Here is a 26,786-nt window from a genome sequence, read left to right on the forward strand (position 1 = left end):
AATCCTAAGAAGCAAGTAACTAAGACATGGTTAAGCACATATACCAACGGAACATTAATCAGCAACTTCATCCAAAAATTTGACGACCCATACTGATATTCTGGAGATTTTATTCCCGCGGGACAGGAAAGAGTAAATGTTGCATATTTTGAGTGGTACTCCCTCCGGTCGGATTTAATCGACGCGGAGGGAGACCTATCCATGCATGTTATTAGGGAGGAATGGTGTCAATTAATTAAGCCCAGAGGTAGTAGAAACCGGACGATGGAGGGGGGGGTCAGATGGGGAGGTTACCACGGCGAGGGCGCGTGAGAGGGCGGTAAACTGTGGCTGCGACGAGGAGCAGCACCGGCGGCGGCAAGTAAGTTGGGGGTCGTTCGTTGGTGCTGATGGGTCGCTGCTGCCGCGTCCTGGTTCGGCTCCACGAGTCGCGCGACGCCGCTGCGAGGCGCGCAGGGAAGGGATTCACGCGCGCGCCGGCGAGCAAGCCCGGCGCGGCGCCGGTGGATCTGGTGCGCCGCCGCCGCCTGTCTGGGGCTGGTGCGTTAGGGTTTGGTTGGGTGGGAAAGGGGGTTGTGCGTGCGTTTCGGGAGGAGAGGCGCGACAGTGCGTCCGCGTCTAATTCGCCCGCCTACTAGTGCCTTGGGCTGCGTTTCGCCTGTGGCGTACGCGCGAAATCTAAGCTGGACTACTCCTCACCTCACAGCGGGCTTTCAAGACTACGCCGAGTTGGGCTGCTTTGCTCTTCTTCTTTTTCTTTTTTACTTTCCTTTGATTTGACGACTATTGGAACGCGAATGTTTCAAGGCTGAAAGGCCCAACCGCCACTCGGTGGCTGTTTTGACACGACGGCAGGCTCGAAGCGTGGCATCAGTTGCTGAACGAGATTATCGCACAGCACCTTGAGAACAAGTGTGACTACAGCGCAATGGAAGATGAGGAGGACTTCTTGGACGTCCTGCTGCGCCAGAGAGAAGAAGGAACCGCCGGACTAGAGCTCACCGACGATAGCATCAAAAGCCTCGTCAAGGTGGCCATCAATCAACTAATCGCATAATGCTCTTGATTATAGTTTCATAATGCTCTTGATTATAGTTTCTCAACAAATTTTATCTACTCCTATTCCTTTTGATCCTCTGCTCCACGGCTAAGCCATTTCTTGCATACGCAGGACATGATCTTCGCTGGAACCAAGACGACATCTATCACGCTGGAATGGGCCATGGCTGAGCTCATCCAAAACCCGCGGGCAATGGCCAAGCTGAAGGACGAGGTAGCACGAGTCTCCAACGGCAACCCGACCACCGAGGAAGACGACCTGCACAGGATGGAGTATCTCAAGGCAGTGCTCAAGGAGTCGCTCCGGCTCCACCCGCCGGCGCCGCTCCTCGTCCCGCACGAGTCGACGGCCGCCGCCGTCGTCCAGGGATACGAAATCCCGGCCAAGACCGCGCTCTTCGTCAACGCGTGGGCGATCGGGCGGGACCCGGCGGCGTGGGGCGACGCGGCAAAGGAGTTCCAACCGGAGCGGTTCCTCGACGGCGGTGGCGTGGCGAGCATCGACCTGCGGGGGAACGACTACCAGCTCCTCCCTTTCGGCGCCGGTCGACGGGTCTGCCCCGCCATCAGCTTCGCGCTTCCGGCGCTGGAGATCGCGCTCGCCAGCCTCGTCGGCCACTTCGATTGGGAGCTCCCCATCGGGACACGTCTAGACATGAGCGAGGCGCCGGGGCTGACCACTCCGCCGCTAGCTCCGCTGCGCCTCCTCCCCAAGTGCAAGACACTTGTTTAGGTAGTGCCTAGGGCTAGGGATGAAACGGGTGCGAGTGCTTGAACCTACGCTGCTCCCTATTTGATCTAAGCTTCCAGATTCATAAGGAGTACCGGATAATGATGGATTATATGCTACAAGTATCCCTACATCTACACATTGTAATAAGGTCTTGGCTATCTCCAGAATTTTGCATTCTTTTACGGACAAAAGTAATAATAGCTGAAAGGGAATTAATGCAAAATGCACGGACTAAGCTCAATTAGAGAGCTGCAAGTGAGAGAAGCACTACTGTATGCAAATATTTTCTGCAGTGTACACGGTATTATAGGCATGACAAGACTCGAAATGTTTTTAGAGCAAGTTAATTTTGCATCCAATGTGTTTTTGTAGTGAATGGAACCTGTGCCCGCAAATTGGCACATGCTCAGATGACTAGTAATGGCCGCAAGTTAATTTTCGGGAATCCTAAGAAGCAAGTAACTAAGACATGGTTAAGCACATATACCAACGGAACATTAATCAGCAACTTCATCCAAAAATTTGACGACCCATACTGATATTCTGGAGATTTTATTCCCGCGGGACAGGAAAGAGTAAATGTTGCATATTTTGAGTGGTACTCCCTCCGGTCGGATTTAATCGACGCGGAGGGAGACCTATCCATGCATGTTATTAGGGAGGAATGGTGTCAATTAATTAAGCCCAGAGGTAGTAGAAACCGGACGATGGAGGGGGGGGTCAGATGGGGAGGTTACCACGGCGAGGGCGCGTGAGAGGGCGGTAAACTGTGGCTGCGACGAGGAGCAGCACCGGCGGCGGCAAGTAAGTTGGGGGTCGTTCGTTGGTGCTGATGGGTCGCTGCTGCCGCGTCCTGGTTCGGCTCCACGAGTCGCGCGACGCCGCTGCGAGGCGCGCAGGGAAGGGATTCACGCGCGCGCCGGCTAGCAAGCCCGGCGCGGCGCCGTTGGATCTGGTGCGCCGCCGCCGCCTGTCTGGGGCTGGTGCGTTAGGGTTTGGTTGGGTGGGAAAGGGGGTTGTGCGTGCGTTTCGGGAGGAGAGGCGCGACAGTGCGTCCGCGTCTAATTCGCCCGCCTACTAGTGCCTTGGGCTGCGTTTCGCCTTTGGCAGACGCGCGAAATCTAACTGGACTACTCCTCACCTCACAGCGGGCTTTCAAGACTACGCCGAGTTGGGCTGCTTTGCTCTTCTTCTTTTTCTTTTTTACTTTCCTTTGATTTGACGACTATTGGAACGCGAATGTTTCAAGGCTGAAAGGCCCAACCGCCACTCGGTGGCTGTTTTGACACGACGGCAGGCTCGAAGCGTGGCATCAGTTCCTGAACGAGATTATCGCACAGCACCTTGAGAACAAGTGTGACTACAGCGCAATGGAAGATGAGGAGGACTTCTTGGACGTCCTGCTGCGCCTGAGAGAAGAAGGAACCGCCGGACTAGAGCTCACCGACGATAGCATCAAAAGCCTCGTCAAGGTGGCCATCAATCAACTAATCGCATAATGCTCTTGATTATAGTTTCATAATGCTCTTGATTATAGTTTCTCAACAAATTTTATCTACTCCTATTCCTTTTGATCCTCTGCTCCACGGCTAAGCCATTTCTTGCATACGCAGGACATGATCTTCGCTGGAACCGAGACGACATCTATCACGCTGGAATGGGCCATGGCTGAGCTCATCCAAAACCCGCGGGCAATGGCCAAGCTGCAGGACGAGGTAGCACGAGTCTCCAACGGCAACCCGACCACCGAGGAAGACGACCTGCACAGGATGGAGTATCTCAAGGCAGTGCTCAAGGAGTCGCTCCGGCTCCACCCGCCGGCGCCGCTCCTCGTCCCGCACGAGTCGACGGCCGCCGCCGTCGTCCAGGGATACGAAATCCCGGCCAAGACCGCGCTCTTCATCAACGCGTGGGCGATCGGGCGGGACCCGGCGGCGTGGGGCGACGCGGCAAAGGAGTTCCAACCGGAGCGGTTCCTCGACGGCGGTGGCGTGGCGAGCATCGACCTGCGGGGGAACGACTACCAGCTCCTCCCTTTCGGCGCCGGTCGACGGGTCTGCCCCGCCATCAGCTTCGCGCTTCCGGCGCTGGAGATCGCGCTCGCCAGCCTCGTCGGCCACTTCGATTGGGAGCTCCCCATCGGGACACGTCTAGACATGAGCGAGGCGCCGGGGCTGACCACTCCGCCGCTAGCTCCGCTGCGCCTCCTCCCCAAGTGCAAGACACTTGTTTAGGTAGTGCCTAGGGCTAGGGATGAAACGGGTGCGAGTGCTTGAACCTACGCTGCTCCCTATTTGATCTAAGCTTCCAGATTCATAAGGAGTACCGGATAATGATGGATTATATGCTACAAGTATCCCTACATCTACACATTGTAATAAGGTCTTGGCTATCTCCAGAATTTTGCATTCTTTTACGGACAAAAGTAATAATAGCTGAAAGGGAATTAATGCAAAATGCACGGACTAAGCTCAATTAGAGAGCTGCAAGTGAGAGAAGCACTACTGTATGCAAATATTTTCTGCAGTGTACACGGTATTATAGGCATGACAAGACTCGAAATGTTTTTAGAGCAAGTTAATTTTGCATCCAATGTGTTTTTGTAGTGAATGGAACCTGTGCCCGCAAATTGGCACATGCTCAGATGACTAGTAATGGCCGCAAGTTAATTTTCGGGAATCCTAAGAAGCAAGTAACTAAGACATGGTTAAGCACATATACCAACGGAACATTAATCAGCAACTTCATCCAAAAATTTGACGACCCATACTGATATTCTGGAGATTTTATTCCCGCGGGACAGGAAAGAGTAAATGTTGCATATTTTGAGTGGTACTCCCTCCGGTCGGATTTAATCGACGCGGAGGGAGACCTATCCATGCATGTTATTAGGGAGGAATGGTGTCAATTAATTAAGCCCAGAGGTAGTAGAAACCGGACGATGGAGGGGGGGGTCAGATGGGGAGGTTACCACGGCGAGGGCGCGTGAGAGGGCGGTAAACTGTGGCTGCGACGAGGAGCAGCACCGGCGGCGGCAAGTAAGTTGGGGGTCGTTCGTTGGTGCTGATGGGTCGCTGCTGCCGCGTCCTGGTTCGGCTCCACGAGTCGCGCGACGCCGCTGCGAGGCGCGCAGGGAAGGGATTCACGCGCGCGCCGGCGAGCAAGCCCGGCGCGGCGCCGTTGGATCTGGTGCGCCGCCGCCGCCTGTCTGGGGCTGGTGCGTTAGGGTTTGGTTGGGTGGGAAAGGGGGTTGTGCGTGCGTTTCGGGAGGAGAGGCGCGACAGTGCGTCCGCGTCTAATTCGCCCGCCTACTAGTGCCTTGGGCTGCGTTTCGCCTTTGGCAGACGCGCGAAATCTAACTGGACTACTCCTCACCTCACAGCGGGCTTTCAAGACTACGCCGAGTTGGGCTGCTTTGCTCTTCTTCTTTTTCTTTTTTACTTTCCTTTGATTTGACGACTATTGGAACGCGAATGTTTCAAGGCTGAAAGGCCCAACCGCCACTCGGTGGCTGTTTTGACACGACGGCAGGCTCGAAGCGTGGCATCAGTTCCTGAACGAGATTATCGCACAGCACCTTGAGAACAAGTGTGACTACAGCGCAATGGAAGATGAGGAGGACTTCTTGGACGTCCTGCTGCGCCTGAGAGAAGAAGGAACCGCCGGACTAGAGCTCACCGACGATAGCATCAAAAGCCTCGTCAAGGTGGCCATCAATCAACTAATCGCATAATGCTCTTGATTATAGTTTCATAATGCTCTTGATTATAGTTTCTCAACAAATTTTATCTACTCCTATTCCTTTTGATCCTCTGCTCCACGGCTAAGCCATTTCTTGCATACGCGAGACATGATCTTCGCTGGAACCGAGACGACATCTATCACGCTGGAATGGGCCATGGCTGAGCTCATCCAAAACCCGCGGGCAATGGCCAAGCTGCAGGACGAGGTAGCACGAGTCTCCAACGGCAACCCGACCACCGAGGAAGACGACCTGCACAGGATGGAGTATCTCAAGGCAGTGCTCAAGGAGTCGCTCCGGCTCCACCCGCCGGCGCCGCTCCTCGTCCCGCACGAGTCGACGGCCGCCGCCGTCGTCCAGGGATACGAAATCCCGGCCAAGACCGCGCTCTTCATCAACGCGTGGGCGATCGGGCGGGACCCGGCGGCGTGGGGCGACGCGGCAAAGGAGTTCCAACCGGAGCGGTTCCTCGACGGCGGTGGCGTGGCGAGCATCGACCTGCGGGGGAACGACTACCAGCTCCTCCCTTTCGGCGCCGGTCGACGGGTCTGCCCCGCCATCAGCTTCGCGCTTCCGGCGCTGGAGATCGCGCTCGCCAGCCTCGTCGGCCACTTCGATTGGGAGCTCCCCATCGGGACACGTCTAGACATGAGCGAGGCGCCGGGGCTGACCACTCCGCCGCTAGCTCCGCTGCGCCTCCTCCCCAAGTGCAAGACACTTGTTTAGGTAGTGCCTAGGGCTAGGGATGAAACGGGTGCGAGTGCTTGAACCTACGCTGCTCCCTATTTGATCTAAGCTTCCAGATTCATAAGGAGTACCGGATAATGATGGATTATATGCTACAAGTATCCCTACATCTACACATTGTAATAAGGTCTTGGCTATCTCCAGAATTTTGCATTCTTTTACGGACAAAAGTAATAATAGCTGAAAGGGAATTAATGCAAAATGCACGGACTAAGCTCAATTAGAGAGCTGCAAGTGAGAGAAGCACTACTGTATGCAAATATTTTCTGCAGTGTACACGGTATTATAGGCATGACAAGACTCGAAATGTTTTTAGAGCAAGTTAATTTTGCATCCAATGTGTTTTTGTAGTGAATGGAACCTGTGCCCGCAAATTGGCACATGCTCAGATGACTAGTAATGGCCGCAAGTTAATTTTCGGGAATCCTAAGAAGCAAGTAACTAAGACATGGTTAAGCACATATACCACCGGAACAATAATCAGCAACTTCATCCAAAAATGCGACCACCCATCCGCATATTCTGGAGATTTTATTCCCGCGGGACAGGAAAGAGTAAATGTTGCATATTTTGAGTGGTACTCCCTCCGGTCGGATTTAATCGACGCGGAGGGAGACCTATCCATGCATGTTATTAGGGAGGAATGGTGTCAATTAATTAAGCCCAGAGGTAGTAGAAACCGGACGATGGAGGGGGGGGTAAGTTGGGGTGGTTACCACGGCGAGGGCGCGTGAGAGGGCGGTAAGCGTGGCTGCGACGAGGAGCAGCACCGGCGGCGGCAAGTAAGTTGGGGGTCGTTCGTTGGTGCTGATGGGTCGCTGCGCCACGTCCTGGTTCGGCTCCACGAGTCGCGCGACGCCGCTGCGAGGCGCGCAGGGGAAGGGATTCACGCGCGCCGGCGAGCAAGCCGGCGCGGCGCCGTTGGATCTGGTGCGCCGCCGCCGCCTGTCTGGGCTGGTGCGTTAGGGTTTGGTTGGGTGGGAAAGGGGTTGTGCGTGCGTTTCGGGAGGAGAGGCGCGACGGTGCGTCCGCGTCTAATTCGCCCGCCTACTAGTGCCTTGGGCTGCGTTTCGCCTTTGGCGAGACGCGCGAAATCTAAGCTGGACTACTCCTCACCTCACAGCGGGCTTTCAAGACTACGCCGAGTTGGGCTGCTTTGCTCTTCTTCTTTTTCTTTTTTACTTTCCTTTGATTTGACGACTATTGGAACGCGAATGTTTCAAGGCTGAAAGGCCCAACCGCCACTCGGTGGCTGTTTTGACACGACGGCAGGCTCGAAGCGTGGCATCGGTTCTGAACGAGATTATCGCACAGCACCTTGAGAACAAGTGTGACTACAGCGCAATGGAAGATGAGGAGGACTTCTTGGACGTCTGCTGCGCTTTGAGAGAAGAAGGAACCGCCGGACTAGAGCTCACCGACGATAGCATCAAAAGCCTCGTCAAGGTGGCCATCAATCAACTAATCGCATAATGCTCTTGATTATAGTTTCATAATGCTCTTGATTATAGTTTCTCAACAAATTTTATCTACTCCTATTCCTTTTGATCCTCGGCTCCCCGGCTAAGCCATTTCGTGCATCCGCAGGACATGATCTTCGGCTGGAACCGAGACGACATCTATCACGCTGGAATGGGCCATGGCTGAGCTCATCCAAAACCCGCGGGCAAGGGCCAAGCTGCAGGACGAGGTAGCACGAGTCTCCAACGGCAACCCGACCACCGAGGAAGACGACCTGCACAGGATGGAGTATCTCAAGGCGGTGCTCAAGGAGTCGCTCGGCTCCACCCGCCGGCGCCGCTCCTCGTCCCGCACGAGTCGACGGCCGCCGCCGTCGTCCGAGGATACGAAATCCCGGCCAAGACCGCGCTCTTCATCAACGCGTGGGCGATCGGGCGGGACCCGGCGGCGTGGGGCGACGCGGCAAGGAGTTCCAACCGGAGCGGTTCCTCGACGGCGGTGGCGTGGCGAGCATCGACCTGCGGGGGAACGACTACCAGCTCCTCCCTTTCGGCGCCGGTCGACGGGTCTGCCCGCCATCAGCTTCGCGCTTCCGGCGCGGAGATCGCGCCGCCAGCCTCGTCGGCCACTTCGATTGGGAGCTCCCCATCGGGACACGTCTAGACATGAGCGAGGCGCCGGGGCTGACCACTCCGCCGCTAGCTCCGCTGCGCCTCCTCCCCAAGTGCAAGACACTTGTTTAGGTAGTGCCTAGGGCTAGGGATGAAACGGGTGCGAGTGCTTGAACCTACGCTGCTCCCTATTTGATCTAAGCTTCCAGATTCATAAGGAGTACCGGATAATGATGGATTATATGCTACAAGTATCCCTACATCTACACATTGTAATAAGGTCTTGGCTATCTCCAGAATTTTGCATTCTTTTACGGACAAAAGTAATAATAGCTGAAAGGGAATTAATGCAAAATGCACGGACTAAGCTCAATTAGAGAGCTGCAAGTGAGAGAAGCACTACCGTATGCAAATATTTTCTACGGTGTACACGGTATTATAGGCATGACAAGACTCGAAATGTTTTTAGAGCAAGTTAATTTTGCATCCAATGTGTTTTTGTAGTGAATGGAACTGTGCCCGCAAATTGGCACATGCTCGGATGACTAGTAATGGCCGCAAGTTAATTTTCGGGAATCCTAAGAAGCAAGTAACTAAGACATGGTTAAGCACATATACCAACGGAACATTAATCAGCAACTTCATCCAAAAATTTGACGACCCATACCGATATTACGGAGATTTTATTCCGCGGGACAGGAAAGAGTAAATGTTGCATATTTTGAGTGGTACTCCCTCGGTCGGATTTAATCGACGCGGAGGGAGACCTATCCATGCATGTTATTAGGGAGGAATGGTGTCAATTAATTAAGCCCAGAGGTAGTAGAAACCGGACGATGGAGGGGGTCAGATGGGGAGGTTACCACGGCGAGGGCGCGTGAGAGAGGCGGTAAGCGTGGCTGCGACGAGGAGCAGCACCGGCGGCGGCAAGTAAGTTGGGGGTCGTTCGTTGGTGCTGATGGGTCGCTGCTGCCGCGTCCTGGTTCGGCTCCACGAGTCGCGCGACGCCGCTGCGAGGCGCGCGAGGAAGGGATTCACGCGCGCGCCGGCGAGCAAGCCCGGCGCGGCGCCGTTGGATACAGTGCGCCGCCGCCGCTGTGCAGGGCTGGTGCGTTAGGGTTTGGTTGGGTGGGAAAGGGGTTGTGCGTGCGTTTCGGGAGGAGAGGTGCGACGGTGCGTCCCGCGTCTAATTCGCCCGCCTACTAGTGCCTTGGGCTGCGTTTCGCCTTTGGCGACGCGCGAAATCTAACTGGACTACTCCTCACCTCACAGCGGGCTTTCAAGACTACGCCGAGTTGGGCTGCTTTGCTCTTCTTCTTTTTCTTTTTTACTTTCCTTTGATTTGACGACTATTGGAACGCGAATGTTTCAAGGCTGAAAGGCCCAACCGCCACTCGGTGGCTGTTTTGACACGACGGCAGGCTCGAAGCGTGGCATCGGTTCTGAACGAGATTATCGCACAGCACCTTGAGAACAAGTGTGACTACAGCAAGCAATGGAAGATGAGGAGGACTTCTTGGACGTCCTGCTGCGCCTGAGAGAAGAAGGAACCGCCGGACTAGAGCTCACCGACGATAGCATCAAAAGCCTCGTCAAGGTGGCCATCAATCAACTAATCGCATAATGCTCTTGATTATAGTTTCATAATGCTCTTGATTATAGTTTCTCAACAAATTTTATCTACTCCTATTCCTTTTGATCCTCTGCTCCACGGCTAAGCCATTTCTTGCATACGCAGGACATGATCTTCGCTGGAACCGAGACGACATCTATCACGCTGGAATGGGCCATGGCTGAGCTCATCCAAAACCCGCGGGCAATGGCCAAGCTGCAGGACGAGGTAGCACGAGTCTCCAACGGCAACCCGACCACCGAGGAAGACGACCTGCAAAGGATGGAGTATCTCAAGGCAGTGCTCAAGGAGTCGCTCCGGCTCCACCCGCCGGCGCCGCTCCTCGTCCCGCACGAGTCGACGGCCGCCGCCGTCGTCCAGGGATACGAAATCCCGGCCAAGACCGCGCTCTTCATCAACGCGTGGGCGATCGGGCGGGACCCGGCGGCGTGGGGCGACGCGGCAAAGGAGTTCCAACCGGAGCGGTTCCTCGACGGCGGTGGCGTGGCGAGCATCGACCTGCGGGGGAACGACTACCAGCTCCTCTATAATATCCCAGGTAATGGGGTTACAAAAATAGAGGAATCAGATGTGTGCATTGCATTCATGCATAGAAAATCTGGGGAATTTTCGCGCTTTAAAGTAAAACAGTCACAGTAACTGAAGTTTCACTTGACCTTGGTGGAATTGAAGTAGCTCATCAAGTCAAGCGCTACAAACTTCAATGTGATTTTGCTTAAACCTTGTTTTGGGTAGAGATGATTTGATCTAAGGGGTTAGATCAAATGGAACTAGAATCAACACAACAACACTTTACCCAATGATCAATTGCTTGATCTTATAAAAGATTATAATATGGTAATCCTTGTCATAACATATGAACACCTATTCAATTACAAATCAAGTAACAATAATTGAAGAAACTATTCTCCACTTATCTTCTCCATGTCTTAAACTAATCCATGATCCTACCATTAATCTCATGGTATTTATTTTACTTCATTCTTGGAAGCAAGACAAGGAGATAAACTCTAGAAATATATAATCCTCTCTACTACATATTAATATACATCAAACCTAGAGAAGTGAGAGTTCTATGTTACTTATTAGAGGATCAATGATAAACCTTGAACTAAACCTTGAATATACATCCATGTATTCAAATCATCATCTCAGAGAAACCTTAGGATATTATTGAAGACATTTCCTAGAGAGAGAACCCATTTATGTAACCATAGATATTGGTGACCACATCATTATCTTTGGAGAATAACCTTAGGTTAGCATTGAAGTCCTTTCCAAATGAGAGAGTCCATTCATATCAATCCTAGCTTTACCTAATTAAGAATAAAGGACAACCTGTGAACTAAAAGTATTAGGAGATTAACCATTACATCTTGGAGTGGTGAGACAACCTAGTATCACATGGAATAATAACATATCCATGAATTGATAAAGTAAGGAGGAGATTAATTCAACCAAGATAGCCAAGTGGAGTTTAGACTAGATACCTATTGAGATATGGTGAGTACACCATAAACTCTAGGATAAACCATTCTTTTATAAGAAAGCCCCAAGCTATGGTGTTACACTTAAGTAGTTAAGGAAACAATTGAATATGAGGGAGATAACTATCCATACACTTGATGATTATATCATCATTGATTAAGTAGAACCCTAACATAATATCTCAGGCATTCTCCTGGGATATAAACTTAAGAGGGAACCATAGTAGTCCAATTCAAGAAACTATAAAAGAAAGTATTTAATTAATTGATCAAGACAACACTTGATCTTGAGAGTGGGAAACCTATTAAATAAGAGATATCTTAGGAAGTAAAACTTTGATCATTATAAATTGGGTAATGATCATAAACCCTAAGAACTTGAGGTAAGGATATTAAGAACAAGTGGATCATGCCTAATCCATGATCATGCTCTTGAGGTATGTGAGGATAAGTTAAATCTTAATAGGATAAGAGGATATCGTTCACCACATGAAATCATAGGGAGGAAACTAATAAGCAACCCTAGGCTGATATTCCAACCTATAATTGTAAATCAATTGGTGATAATAAGTAGAATCTTACCACATCTATTTTCTCATTCATTCATCAGTTTATGAACCTAAGGAAACCTTAGAGTTAAACACTATACTTCATATGGTGAGAAACCATATATCCATATGACCAAAGTTAACTATAAAAAGAACTATAACCAATGTAGTTACTTAAATGATAAATTCAGGTTAATAATAGAAGCCAAATAGTAGAAGATAAAACCAATACTTAATTATGGAGTATAAGATAAACCTGGTCTAAACCTTTTAGTTAAACCATGTATGGTTTTCAACCACTTAACATTATAATCAAGACCAAACCATAATGAGGGTAATCTCTACCTTAGGTAATTCATGGTGCTATTAAAATATGATGATAATGCCAACCTTGAAATAGGGTAAACCATACAACATCTTAGAAATAATTCTTCACATAAAATCATGGTCCAATCCAACCTCATTACCATTCATCCTAAAACCTAGCCTTAATCAAAATATATGTGAACCTTCAATATTGCTAAGTATTAGAAAACCTAGAAATGTGCTCACCCTGCACATGTTAGAAACTTCAAATCATCTAAATAGATCTAGTTCCCAAATTGGTTAGGGAATTGAAATAATTACCTCAACCCATGCTTATTTCTAATTTGGCATAACTCTCACAACAATCCCAATTTAATCAAGTAATAATTATTGTTGAGCAAAACAATTATGCTATAAGCATTATTCTCAAATCTTTTGGAGACTCAGATAATTTAGAACCTGCAAGTATAACCTGAATTCAAAATTTGAATTCAAACAATAAAATAGAAAACAGAAAATAAAAACAGAAAAAGAAAAAGAAGGGAAAAAACTTACCTGGACCTTACCTGCACCGCAGCCCAGGCTGCAGCCCAGCAACCAAGCCCGTAGCAACCCAGCAGCAGCCCACCAACACGGCCCAACGCCAGCCCAAGATACCCTTTCGCCAAAATAACAGAGGAGGGGCGTCGTCCTCATCTTCACCGTGTGCTGGAGGACAGCACGACGCCGTGGAGCTTTTCTCCTCGCGCTGGCGCCTCCTCCTTCCTCGACGGTGTGACGAGGCACGCGCCCAGGCGCCGTATAAAAGTTCTGGACGAACCTTAGACGTCTTCTTCTCCTTCGCTGTCCAATTTTCCCCAAAAATCCGAAACCCTAACCGCCCAGCCATCTCCAATCGCCGCCGTTCGGAGCACCCCCGGACCTCGCCGTGACCACCATCATCTCCGTCGTCCTCGACTTGCTCTACCTGCAAGAGGAATCGAGTTGGGGCGAGCCGTAGCTTCTCCGTCGACCTCGTCTTCCCCAACGCCGGGAACGACGAACTCCGGCGATGTCGACCCCCTTTCGTCTCGCCGACAAGCATGTCGTGTTCGCGGTGAGTTCCTGGTTCGCCTGAGCATCCTAGTTCCGCCACTAGCCATCCATAGCATGCCTAGCACCGTAGACCGTGAGCTTCTGCCGCTAGGTCTCGCCGCCGGTTAAGCTCCGGCGACCATTTGGTGGCGGCGCCACCACCACCAGGATCGCCTCGTCGTCCTCTTTCCAGCAAGTACCCGCACACCCCCGCGGGAACCTTATCCCGCCGGCGATCGTCGCCAATTCCCGCCGGCAGTGAGCCTCCCTGCCACCGTGGCAATTTTGACCTTAGTCAATGCACGTGTGGCAGGTGACATGGCCACTGGCCCACGAGTCAGAGACTCTGTGAGTAGATAGCCGGGTGCAATTAGCATTTCCTTTGTTTTATTTCAAATCCAATAATTGCTGAAACTTAGATAAATTGTAGAAAATCCAATATAGCTCAGAAAAATAAATATAAGATATCAAAATTCTTATAAAGATAAATCCTATCCAATAAAAATATAAAATGAAATTTTTTTTTTAATAAAAATTTAATTATTAATACTTGTTATTTAAGCCTTTAATTTTAATTCTAAATTCAATTAAAATTCAATAATTAGGAAAAAGGTATAAAATAAATAAAAACCAGTGAAATAAATATAGAAAACAATAAAACTAATTTTCTTTATTTAGAATTTATTAAATCTTTATTAATAGGAATTAAATCCTGATTAATAATTATCTTGATTATTAATTATTTAAAAATAATAAAATGCCAAATTCAATATTATTTTTATTTCAAAATTATTAATAACTTCAACTTTAAATTGAAGTTATTAATCATAGACATATATGGTAATTAGAAAACCCTAATTCCATTTGGAATGATATTAAAATCCTATCCTTTCATCTGACTCCTAAAACCCTAAATTAATTAGGAAACCTAGTTCCATTATTACATGTGAACCCTAATTTGTTTCTAACCTAAACCCAAGGTTAGAACAGGTGATCATGGTACTTTATTTCAAGTCATAGAGCCATCATTAGCAACTAAAAGACATACCTATGTCTACATAAAATGTAGAACCCTATCACTAGCAATTTAGTATTCCATGTATGCATATCACTAAACCTAGTTGATCAAGTAGGATCAACCAAGTTTAAACCCTAGCCTCTACTGTCAAAACCATCATCCTTATTCATCCATGCTTAGCATCACACCATTGTGATGAACCCTAATAACAACTATACCAAATATTGTGCATTACCTAACCATATTCCACTAAACCCTACTAGTGTGAGATACTTATGAACCATCCTATTTAAGAACCAGCCATTCTCTACTTAGAAACCCAATAGCTAATACAAGACAACCTCAACCTTAATTGTTATACTTCTTATTATCTAAGAAGTATGTTCTTCAAAAGTTATTCTTTTGAAGTAAACAGAGAACCATCATCAACCCTGCTTATAAGAACCTATAAGTCCTAGCCAGCCATCACTAGCAAGATAAACCAACCTTGACCACAACCATGTATCATGAATTGCTTAGGATGCCTAGGCTTACCTTAATCAATCATTAACCATGCCATATAGTACTAAAACTGACCACTGCTCTTTACTTGATAACATGATGACAATTGTTATTCTTTGTGTGCTCAATTGATTACTATGCTTTATTATCTACCTGTTGATAATACCAAGTAATCACACCTGAATAAGAACCTTGTTAGTGAATCAATCTAAAAGTGCAACACACCCTGAATCAATTATCACCACTCACTAATCTTAAATCATCGGGGTTAGGTCACGCTTAGAGCGATTGCATCTCATTCTTATGCATTATTGCATCCTTGCCAATCTTTTAAACATCGTCCTTAACGGACGATGGTGCTATTTCAGAATTTGGAGTTATTGCGTATCGAAGACCTTGTCTGCATAATCTTGCAGTCAAGAAAGGCAAGTTCATCACTTGCTCATGTCAATTGAGTATTTTTATCAAATTACTTGCAAAATATTATGGTTATCACTATTGCACAAAAATCAAAACCACTACTTTCATAACTATGAATATGACTATGTGGTGGGCAATGGAACCATGGATTGTGTTGATATGGTGGAGGTTCCATTGCACGGGTTTATATCCATCTAGGATTAAACAACAAATGTCGCCAGTGATTCTTGTGCCGTAATACCCGTGTTAACCATAAGATCTGGAGTGGGACGGAGTAGTCAAAAGTGTTTCCACCTCTCGTTCATCAACGGATGCGCTTTACCGTAGACACTTGTATCTGTCGGCGGCAAGCGGTAGGCTGGGGAAGCCTTAAGTCCCCATGGCAAAGTCCGTAGACACTTGTCGTTCGAAGTGCAAGCGGTAGGGTGGGGATCCCATTCTAATTCCCCACGGTATTGCGGTCTATGATGGGTTGCAGCCACCGGCGTAGGAGTGTATGGTAGAGCCCAGCACTGTTGTCGTGGTCGGGGTCCACCCTGAAATTACGGGAATAATGAGACCGACGTGGACCCAGGGTCGGCGCATGCAACAAAGGGTGGGTGTTCGAGGTAGCGGAGGAACATGATTGGCTAGACCTTATACCGGGCCTCACACCAAAGGAAGTGTGGACGGGGAAATTGCCCGGTTGGCACCAAGGTTAAGATCTCTTATGGGTAAAGCAACACACCTCTGCAGAGTGTAAAGAACCGTGACTGTCACTCCTGTTCGGGATATGGAGCTGATGACAGCGGCCGGAAAGGAGCTCCATGAAGTTCTAGTAAACCGGTGAAGGCTGACGGACATAGTTCTTCTGAATAAAATCAATCTTTTGAAGAAATGATTATGAAAACCTGCATTGGTATTAGACTTTCTGGTCTAATGCCGTAGCTAGTGCATTAAACACCTCTTTCCTATAATGAACTTGTTGAGTACGCTCGTACTCATCCCACTCTTAAATCCCCTGCTTAGATATGGAGGCCACGATGGAGGATCTACAGTGCAACTCGAAGACCGAGGAGTCAACAACTACTTCAAGAGACAGGACCATGTCAGAGGAGTCAGATACCACGTCCAACAAGGAGAAAACCTAGTTTAGCCATAGAAAGGAACTAGCTTCCTAAACCTAGCTCCTATTTAGCTAGAATCTATTCATAGCCCCTACAGCTAGTCAAATACTCTACAAATAGAGTTCGTGATAGGATTAGACTACGAGTCGTTCTTCTGGAGTTTATTTGCAGATTTACCTCATTGTAAAGTAGGAGGCTGTGATGATCTTATGTAACAAAGTAAATGTTGTAATTCTATAGACATGCCTTGGACCCGCATATGTTTCTGTTGTACCACTCTGAGCGATATAATACGAGTGGAACTGTGTTTCATTGGTGTTATATCAGACTTGCATACTACACCATGCAGTGGTATGCCGGGTCACCACAGTTGGTATCAGAGCAAATGCTTTGACCTTAGGATTAAAACCCTTTAAAGGAGACCTATAGGATTGGTAGTGTCTATAGGAAGTTGTTTTAGGTAAACCACACACTTCTTATGACTTGAGATGGATATTCACTTGAGAATAATCCTGACACACTTGAGTCAACATTTCTTACCTAACTTACCAAGATAAAGTAAAGTTAGTCAGCTAATCCCAAACATATAGTACCCCTGAAGTCTTAGAACAATAGATGAGTAGATCACTGTTGGTATACAATACATGGTAGCCCAAAGAGAGGATACAACCATAAGGAAGATATCCTATTGGAAGATGTGTACCAACACCTGTCATGAATAAATAAGAGTTATTCAGACCTGTAATGGAAGTAATATCAAGTGATGAAGATAATTAAGATATCCTAATAAAAGATGTAGACCCAGACAAGTAATAGGGTAAGTAAAATTTATCTAAACTTGTGAAACAACTGATAGTAAGTGATACAAACAAGTGATATGAGTAGTATAGACCATGATGAGTCAATCATGGGAGTTAAGGAAGAGTGAATGGAATAAAATATGTCTACTTAAAAGGTAGAGAAAGAAATCATATATGATTCATCTGTGAATCATTATGTGATGAACATCTAAAGTATGTAGGAGGAGTACAATAAGAAGCCAAAGGTGAAATAATAGTGCAAGAACTGAGTTCCAAAAATATGGGAAGTGTGTCAAGCACATCATGACCATAGTTTCATGATAAGTACAAACACTTGGAAGTATAGGAGCTATATTCCAATAGTTAGGTATTTAGAGTAGCTATATTAGAATCTAGAGGTAGCATGTAAAGTAGTCCTCAACAAGATGGAAGTTAAATTAGTACTTCCAAAGGAAATTAGGTTAACCTTAACCATCCCAAACCATTTTGTTCAAGTTTATCTCATTGCAATTGTGCAATTAAGGTAAAGGTTGAGACAAATAGTAGAATACCAAATATGCGTGCTAAGTATCACGATATAAACCTATCTTATGTGGTGTTATATACTACACATCAGAGCCTGATGTTTAGAGATGTCTTACTCAACTAGTATATTCAGGCTTATGATGGTGTGTATTATAAGCACAAAGCTGAATCTTCTTGGATTTTATTGGATTTTCATTGTTTGACTAGATCCATACATGAAGTTTGACTTCGATATGCAAATGCATGTTGCAATATCAAGTTCTTACTTGATGCTATAGATCTAGAGGGTAATGGTATTCGTGTGAGGAAGTGACGAATTCTAAAGGTTTTAAAGACAAGATGAAGGTTCATCAGAGAAAGGAAGTAAAGTTGTGGGAAGTAACCACAATACTCTGAAGGAAGTACAATCAGAAACTCGTGCTTTACCTCAACAGAGGAGTACTTTAGTACATAGGAAGCATGAAGGTGAGAAATATGATGACTGTGGAGTAGTAGAAGTAGAACCATAGTCATTATGGAAGAGGGAATGCATGGGAAATCACCTAGGATACTATATTCATAGTGTCAGCTAGTGGATTTCATGCAAAATAAACCCTAAAGGAAGGAAGATAATATATGAAACTATAGCAGATATAAGAAGACCATAGTAGATATCAGAAGACCACAATTGGTATAGGATCAATACTGCGAGGTAAAGCAGAAGATGTCTCGTCCAGTTGATCAGAACCTATAATAGAATCCATTTTTAGATATCAAATAGCCACAGATGGTATAATAACCACAGCTGGTATCAGTTGGTATTACTAATAGTCCACGATTTAATTATTTGTAACAAAAGTTTGTGAACCAATAAAAATCTTATCAGCCAAATAGCTAGATCTATAATCATTTAGTCGAAGGATTCACATTGGATGTCCACAATTGAGTGGATACACCACAAACATTCTTCGCGAGACCTTAGAAGAAGTAAAACCCATAAGTTAGAACCAGACCAATATTCCAACCATAAGTCCAATAGTTGGAAGAAAAGGAGTTGAAGACCATAAGAAAACTCTAAGGGGTAGAGTAAAATATTGAGTTGGATGTACAATGACTCAATACTTTGAGCAAGATAGATGAAGAAGGTCTGAACTGAGAGGAAGTTCGATCTTATTTTCATAAGATTGTGGAACACTACTTTCAGAAGAATGTCAAACCGGAAGCCGAGGTTCATACCTCGAGGAAGTAAGAAGTGGACTATAACTTGAGAAAGTGAGTAGTGTTTACTCAGAAGTACGAAAGCTCAAGTAAGTTAAGCATAAAGAAGTTGGACGAAGAAAATACCATAGACCAAATACAGCTCAAGAAGGCCAAAGACCGAAGGAAATTGACCATACCAGAAACACAGACTAATAGAATGATTCCTTTCATGGAACCTAAATAACCCAAAATAGTTATAGGTATCAACTATAAACCATGATTGGATAGACTAAATGAGTCTAATCCATTCCTAGGTAAATAAACCATCACGAACATTCCCATGATAAATACCTTACTAGTACCATTATTGCAGTTTTGGTAGTAAGGGAAAACAAAGACCTATTTATCAATTAGGAGTGTACTATCAAATCAGTCTTCAGTTAAGACTAGCAGCACCAGAAGAAGTCCTATCATTGATTCTTCAATGAGAAAGGAAACAAGCTTATAATATTGGAGGAAATCATGGAAGTAAAGGAAGTAATAGTTGTTTGATGTCAAACACTAATGGATTCCAGGAAGAATCTGGACAAGGGATATATTCAATTATATCCAGTGAGATCACCATGGAGTTCGAGAAAAGAAGTAGTCTGCACAAGTCAGATCCACAATTCGGAAACGTGAGAGAGATCAAACTTCGAGGACGAAGTTTAGTTTAAGGGGTAGAGACTGTAATATCCCAGGTAATGGGGTTACAAAAATAGAGGAATCAGATGTGTGCATTGCATTCATGCATAGAAAATCTGGGGAATTTTCGCGCTTTAAAGTAAAACAGTCACAGTAACTGAAGTTTCACTTGACCTTGGTGGAATTGAAGTAGCTCATCAAGTCAAGCGCTACAAACTTCAATGTGATTTTGCTTAAACCTTGTTTTGGGTAGAGATGATTTGATCTAAGGGGTTAGATCAAATGGAACTAGAATCAACACAACAACACTTTACCCAATGATCAATTGCTTGATCTTATAAAAGATTATAATATGGTAATCCTTGTCATAACATATGAACACCTATTCAATTACAAATCAAGTAACAATAATTGAAGAAACTATTCTCCACTTATCTTCTCCATGTCTTAAACTAATCCATGATCCTACCATTAATCTCATGGTATTTATTTTACTTCATTCTTGGAAGCAAGACAAGGAGATAAACTCTAGAAATATATAATCCTCTCTACTACATATTAATATACATCAAACCTAGAGAAGTGAGAGTTCTATGTTACTTATTAGAGGATCAATGATAAAACCTTGAATATACATCCATGTATTCAAATCATCATCTCAGAGAAACCCTAGGATATTATTGAAGACATTTCCTAGAGAGAGAACCCATTTATGTAACCATAGATATTGGTGACCACATCATTATCTTTGGAGAATAACCTTAGGTTAGCATTGAAGTCCTTTCCAAATGAGAGAGTCCATTCATATCAATCCTAGCTTTACCTAATTAAGAATAAAGGACAACCTGTGAACTAAAAGTATTAGGAGATTAACCATTACATCTTGGAGTGGTGAGACAACCTAGTATCACATGGAATAATAACATATCCATGAATTGATAAAGTAAGGAGGAGATTAATTCAACCAAGATAGCCAAGTGGAGTTTAGACTAGATACCTATTGAGATATGGTGAGTACACCATAAACTCTAGGATAAACCATTCTTTTATAAGAAAGCCCCAAGCTATGGTGTTACACTTAAGTAGTTAAGGAAACAATTGAATATGAGGGAGATAACTATCCATACACTTGATGATTATATCATCATTGATTAAGTAGAACCCTAACATAATATCTCAGGCATTCTCCTGGGATATAAACTTAAGAGGGAACCATAGTAGTCCAATTCAAGAAACTATAAAAGAAAGTATTTAATTAATTGATCAAGACAACACTTGATCTTGAGAGTGGGAAACCTATTAAATAAGAGATATCTTAGGAAGTAAAACTTTGATCATTATAAATTGGGTAATGATCATAAACCCTAAGAACTTGAGGTAAGGATATTAAGAACAAGTGGATCATGCCTAATCCATGATCATGCTCTTGAGGTATGTGAGGATAAGTTAAATCTTAATAGGATAAGAGGATATCGTTCACCACATGAAATCATAGGGAGGAAACTAATAAGCAACCCTAGGCTGATATTCCAACCTATAATTGTAAATCAATTGGTGATAATAAGTAGAATCTTACCACATCTATTTTCTCATTCATTCATCAGTTTATGAACCTAAGGAAACCTTAGAGTTAAACACTATACTTCATATGGTGAGAAACCATATATCCATATGACCAAAGTTAACTATAAAAAGAACTATAACCAATGTAGTTACTTAAATGATAAATTCAGGTTAATAATAGAAGCCAAATAGTAGAAGATAAAACCAATACTTAATTATGGAGTATAAGATAAACCTGGTCTAAACCTTTTAGTTAAACCATGTATGGTTTTCAACCACTTAACATTATAATCAAGACCAAACCATAATGAGGGTAATCTCTAACTTAGGTAATTCATGGTGCTATTAAAATATGATGATAATGCCAACCTTGAAATAGGATAAACCATACAACATCTTAGAAATAATTCTTCACATAAAATCATGGTCCAATCCAACCTCATTACCATTCATCCTAAAACCTAGCCTTAATCAAAATATATGTGAACCTTCAATATTGCTAAGTATTAGAAAACCTAGAAATGTGCTCACCCTGCACATGTTAGAAACTTCAAATCATCTAAATAGATCTAGTTCCCAAATTGGTTAGGGAATTGAAATAATTACCTCAACCCATGCTTATTTCTAATTTGGCATAACTCTCACAACAATCCCAATTTAATCAAGTAATAATTATTGTTGAGCAAAACAATTATGCTATAAGCATTATTCTCAAATCTTTTGGAGACTCAGATAATTTAGAACCTGCAAGTATAACCTGAATTCAAAATTTGAATTCAAACAATAAAATAGAAAACAGAAAATAAAAACAGAAAAAGAAAAAGAAGGGAAAAAACTTACCTGGACCTTACGCACTGACAGCAGCCGCAGCAAGCAACCAAGCCCGTAGCAACCCAAAGAAGTGCCCACCACCACGGCCCAACGCCAGCCCAAGATACCCTTTCGCCAAAATAACAGAGGAGGGGCGTCGTCCTCATCTTCACCGTGTGCTGGAGGACAGCACGACGCCGTGGAGCTTTTCTCCTCGCGCTGGCGCCTCCTCCTTCCTCGACGGTGTGACGAGGCACGCGCCCAGGCGCCGTATAAAAGTTCTGGACGAACCCTAGACGTCTTCTTCTCCTTCGCTGTCCAATTTTCCCCAAAAATCCGAAACCCTAACCTTGACCATCTCCAATCGCCGCCGTTCGGAGCACCCCGGACCTCGCCGTGACCACCATCATCTCCGTCGTCCTCGACTTGCTCTACCTGCAAGAGGAATCGAGTTGGGGCGAGCCGTAGCTTCTCCGTCGACCTCGTCTTCCCCAACGCCGGGAACGACGAACTCCGGCGATGTCGACCCCCTTTCGTCTCGCCGACAAGCATGTCGTGTTCGCGGTGAGTTCCTGGTTCGCCTGAGCATCCTAGTTCCGCCACTAGCCATCCATAGCATGCCTAGCACCGTAGACCGTGAGCTTCTGCCGCTAGGTCTCGCCGCCGGTTAAGCTCCGGCGACCATTTGGTGGCGGCGCCACCACCACCAGGATCGCCTCGTCGTCCTCTTTCCAGCAAGTACCCGCACACCCCCGCGGGAACCTTATCCCGCCGGCGATCGTCGCCAATTCCCGCCGGCAGTGAGCCTCCCTGCCACCGTGGCAATTTTGACCTTAGTCAATGCACGTGTGGCGAGGTGACATAACCAGCGGCCCACGAGTCAGAGACTCTGTGAGTAGATAGCCGGGTGCAATTAGCATTTCCTTTGTTTTATTTCAAATCCAATAATTGCTGAAACTTAGATAAATTGTAGAAAATCCAATATAGCTCAGAAAAATAAATATAAGATATCAAAATTCTTATAAAGATAAATCCTATCCAATAAAAATATAAAATGAAATTTTTTTTTTAATAAAAATTTAATTATTAATACTTGTTATTTAAGCCTTTAATTTTAATTCTAAATTCAATTAAAATTCAATAATTAGGAAAAAGGTATAAAATAAATAAAAACCAGTGAAATAAATATAGAAAACAATAAAACTAATTTTCTTTATTTAGAATTTATTAAATCTTTATTAATAGGAATTAAATCCTGATTAATAATTATCTTGATTATTAATTATTTAAAAATAATAAAATGCCAAATTCAATATTATTTTTATTTCAAAATTATTAATAACTTCAACTTTAAATTGAAGTTATTAATCATAGACATATATGGTAATTAGAAAACCCTAATTCCATTTGGAATGATATTAAAATCCTATCCTTTCATGTGACTCCTAAAACCCTAAATTAATTAGAAAACCTAGTTCCATTATTACATGTGAACCCTAATTTGTTTCTAACCTAAACCCAAGGTTAGAACAGGTGATCATGGTACTTTATTTCAAGTCATAGAGCCATCATTAGCAACTAAAAGACATACCTATGTCTACATAAAATGTAGAACCCTATCACTAGCAATTTAGTATTCCATGTATGCATATCACTAAACCTAGTTGATCAAGTAGGATCAACCAAGTTTAAACCCTAGCCTCTACTGTCAAAACCATCATCCTTATTCATCCATGCTTAGCATCACACCATTGTGATGAACCCTAATAACAACTATACCAAATATTGTGCATTACCTAACCATATTCCACTAAACCCTACTAGTGTGAGATACTTATGAACCATCCTATTTAAGAACCAGCCATTCTCTACTTAGAAACCCAATAGCTAATACAAGACAACCTCAACCTTAATTGTTATACTTCTTATTATCTAAGAAGTATGTTCTTCAAAAGTTATTCTTTTGAAGTAAACAGAGAACCATCATCAACCCTGCTTATAAGAACCTATAAGTCCTAGCCAGCCATCACTAGCAAGATAAACCAACCTTGACCACAACCATGTATCATGAATTGCTTAGGATGCCTAGGCTTACCTTAATCAATCATTAACCATGCCATATAGTACTAAAACTGACCACTGCTCTTTACTTGATAACATGATGACAATTGTTATTCTTTGTGTGCTCAATTGATTACTATGCTTTATTATCTACCTGTTGATAATACCAAGTAATCACACCTGAATAAGAACCTTGTTAGTGAATCAATCTAAAAGTGCAACACACCCTGAATCAATTATCACCACTCACTAATCTTAAATCATCGGGGTTAGGTCACGCTTAGAGCGATTGCATCTCATTCTTATGCATTATTGCATCCTTGCCAATCTTTTAAACATCGTCCTTACCGGACGATGGTGCTATTTCAGAATTTGGAGTTATTGCGTATCGAAGACCTTGTCTGCATAATCTTGCAGTCAAGAAAGGCAAGTTCATCACTTGCTCATGTCAATTGAGTATTTTTATCAAATTACTTGCAAAATATTATGGTTATCACTATTGCACAAAAATCAAAACCACTACTTTCATAACTATGAATATGACTATGTGGTGGGCAATGGAACCATGGATTGTGTTGATATGGTGGAGGTTCCATTGCACGGGTTTATATCCATCTAGGATTAAACAACAAATGTCGCCAGTGATTCTTGTCTTAGTAATACCCGTGTTAACCATAAGATCTGGAGTGGGACGGAGTAGTCAAAAGTGTTTCCACCTCTCGTTCATCAACGGATGCGCTTTACCGTAGACACTTGTATCTGTCGGCGGCAAGCGGTAGGCTGGGGAAGCCTTAAGTCCCCACGGCAAAGTCCGTAGACACTTGTCGTTCGAAGTGCAAGCGGTAGGGTAGGGATCCCATTCTAATTCCCCACGGTATTGCGGTCTATGATGGGTTGCAGCCACCGGCGTAGGAGTGTATGGTAGAGCCCAGCACTGTTGTCGTGGTCGGGGTCCACCCTGAAATTACGGGAATAATGGGACCGACGTGGACCCAGGGTCGGCGCATGCAACAAAGGGTGGGTGTTCGAGGTAGCGGAGGAACATGATTGGCTAGACCTTATACCGGGCCTCACACCAAAGGAAGTGTGGACGGGGAAATTGCCCGGTTGGCACCAAGGTTAAGATCTCTTATGGGTAAAGCAACACACCTCTGCAGAGTGTAAAGAACCGTGACCTGTCACTCCCTGTTCCGGGATATGGAACTGCGAACGCGGCCGGAAAGGAGCTCCATGAAGTTCTAGTAAACCGGTGAAGGCTGACGGACATAGTTCTTCTGAATAAAATCAATCTTTTGAAGAAATGATTATGAAAACCTGCATTGGTATTAGACTTTCTGGTCTAATGCCGTAGCTAGTGCATTAAACACCTCTTTCCTATAATGAACTTGTTGAGTACGCTCGTACTCATCCCACTCTTAAATCCCCTGCTTAGATATGGAGGCCACGATGGAGGATCTACAGTGCAACTCGAAGACCGAGGAGTCAACAACTACTTCAAGAGACAGGACCATGTCAGAGGAGTCAGATACCACGTCCAACAAGGAGAAAACCTAGTTTAGCCATAGAAAGGAACTAGCTTCCTAAACCTAGCTCCTATTTAGCTAGAATCTATTCATAGCCCCTACAGCTAGTCAAATACTCTACAAATAGAGTTCGTGATAGGATTAGACTACGAGTCGTTCTTCTGGAGTTTATTTGCAGATTTACCTCATTGTAAAGTAGGAGGCTGTGATGATCTTATGTAACAAAGTAAATGCTGTAATTCTATAGACATGCCTTGGACCCGCATATGTTTCTGTTGTACCACTCTGAGCGATATAATACGAGTGGAACTGTGTTTCATTGGTATTATATCAGACTTGCATACTACACCATGCAGTGGTATGCCGGGTCACCACATCCTCCCTTTCGGCGCCGGTCGACGGGTCTGCCCCGCCATCAGCTTCGCGCTTCCGGCGCTGGAGATCGCGCTCGTCGGCCACTTCGATTGGGAGCTCCCCATCGGGACACGTCTAGACATGAGCGAGGCGCCGGGGCTGACCACTCCGCCGCTAGCTCCGCTGCGCCTCCTCCCCAAGTGCAAGACACTTGTTTAGGTAGTGCCTAGGGCTAGGGATGAAACGGGTGCGAGTGCTTGAACCTACGCTGCTCCCTATTTGATCTAAGCTTCCAGATTCATAAGGAGTACCGGATAATGATGGATTATATGCTACAAGTATCCCTACATCTACACATTGTAATAAGGTCTTGGCTATCTCCAGAATTTTGCATTCTTTTACGGACAAAAGTAATAATAGCTGAAAGGGAATTAATGCAAAATGCACGGACTAAGCTCAATTAGAGAGCTGCAAGTGAGAGAAGCACTACTGTATGCAAATATTTTCTGCAGTGTACACGGTATTATAGGCATGACAAGACTCGAAATGTTTTTAGAGCAAGTTAATTTTGCATCCAATGTGTTTTTGTAGTGAATGGAACCTGTGCCCGCAAATTGGCACATGCTCAGATGACTAGTAATGGCCGCAAGTTAATTTTCGGGAATCCTAAGAAGCAAGTAACTAAGACATGGTTAAGCACATATACCAACGGAACATTAATCAGCAACTTCATCCAAAAATTTGACGACCCATACTGATATTCTGGAGATTTTATTCCCGCGGGACAGGAAAGAGTAAATGTTGCATATTTTGAGTGGTACTCCCTCCGGTCGGATTTAAT

At 45.0% G+C, this 26,786-nt stretch overlaps 3 protein-coding genes and 1 pseudogene across 3 annotated transcripts; all 4 read left to right on the plus strand.

Annotated features, from left to right (window-relative positions):
• The first annotated feature begins 389 nt into the window (after nucleotides 1-389).
• LOC127304269 (cytochrome P450 71A1-like) lies at nucleotides 390-1,928 on the plus strand. The gene is made up of 3 exons (XM_051334959.2): nucleotides 390-550; nucleotides 856-1,030; nucleotides 1,172-1,928. Exons 1-3 carry the CDS (start codon nucleotides 390-392, stop codon nucleotides 1,790-1,792), a joined length of 957 nt encoding a protein of 318 aa, XP_051190919.2. The 3' UTR covers nucleotides 1,793-1,928.
• A 1,234-nt stretch (nucleotides 1,929-3,162) lies between these two features.
• Nucleotides 3,163-4,162, plus strand: LOC127304270 (cytochrome P450 71A1-like). Its single transcript, XM_071821127.1, has 2 exons — nucleotides 3,163-3,264; nucleotides 3,406-4,162. The coding sequence occupies exons 1-2, from the start codon at nucleotides 3,163-3,165 to the stop codon at nucleotides 4,024-4,026; spliced, it is 723 nt and encodes a 240-aa protein (XP_071677228.1). The 3' UTR covers nucleotides 4,027-4,162.
• Nucleotides 4,163-5,642: 1,480 nt separating this feature from the next.
• LOC127304271 (cytochrome P450 71A1-like) lies at nucleotides 5,643-6,396 on the plus strand. The gene has a single exon (XM_051334962.2). It carries the CDS (start codon nucleotides 5,643-5,645, stop codon nucleotides 6,258-6,260), a length of 618 nt encoding a protein of 205 aa, XP_051190922.2. The 3' UTR covers nucleotides 6,261-6,396.
• Nucleotides 6,397-7,920: 1,524 nt separating this feature from the next.
• On the plus strand, nucleotides 7,921-26,300 carry LOC127304272 (cytochrome P450 71A1-like; annotated as a pseudogene).
• Nucleotides 26,301-26,786: the final 486 nt, after the last annotated feature.

The sequence above is a fragment of the Lolium perenne genome, chromosome 5 (assembly GCF_019359855.2).
Source record: "Lolium perenne isolate Kyuss_39 chromosome 5, Kyuss_2.0, whole genome shotgun sequence".
Lineage (NCBI taxonomy): Eukaryota > Viridiplantae > Streptophyta > Magnoliopsida > Poales > Poaceae > Lolium > Lolium perenne.

Excerpts from the sequence above, each read along its gene's own strand:
- LOC127304269 (XM_051334959.2), top strand. The coding sequence starts at position 390 with ATGGGTCGCTGCTGCCGCGTCCTGGTTCGGCTCCACGAGTCGCGCGAC. Across the intron at positions 551-855 it reads TCTGGGGCTGGTGCGTTAGG|GCTCGAAGCGTGGCATCAGT; the intron begins GTTTGGTTGGGT and ends ACACGACGGCAG. Across the intron at positions 1,031-1,171 it reads GCATCAAAAGCCTCGTCAAG|GACATGATCTTCGCTGGAAC; the intron begins GTGGCCATCAAT and ends TTGCATACGCAG.
- LOC127304270 (XM_071821127.1), top strand. The coding sequence starts at position 3,163 with ATGGAAGATGAGGAGGACTTCTTGGACGTCCTGCTGCGCCTGAGAGAA. Across the intron at positions 3,265-3,405 it reads GCATCAAAAGCCTCGTCAAG|GACATGATCTTCGCTGGAAC; the intron begins GTGGCCATCAAT and ends TTGCATACGCAG.
- LOC127304271 (XM_051334962.2), top strand. The coding sequence starts at position 5,643 with ATGATCTTCGCTGGAACCGAGACGACATCTATCACGCTGGAATGGGCC.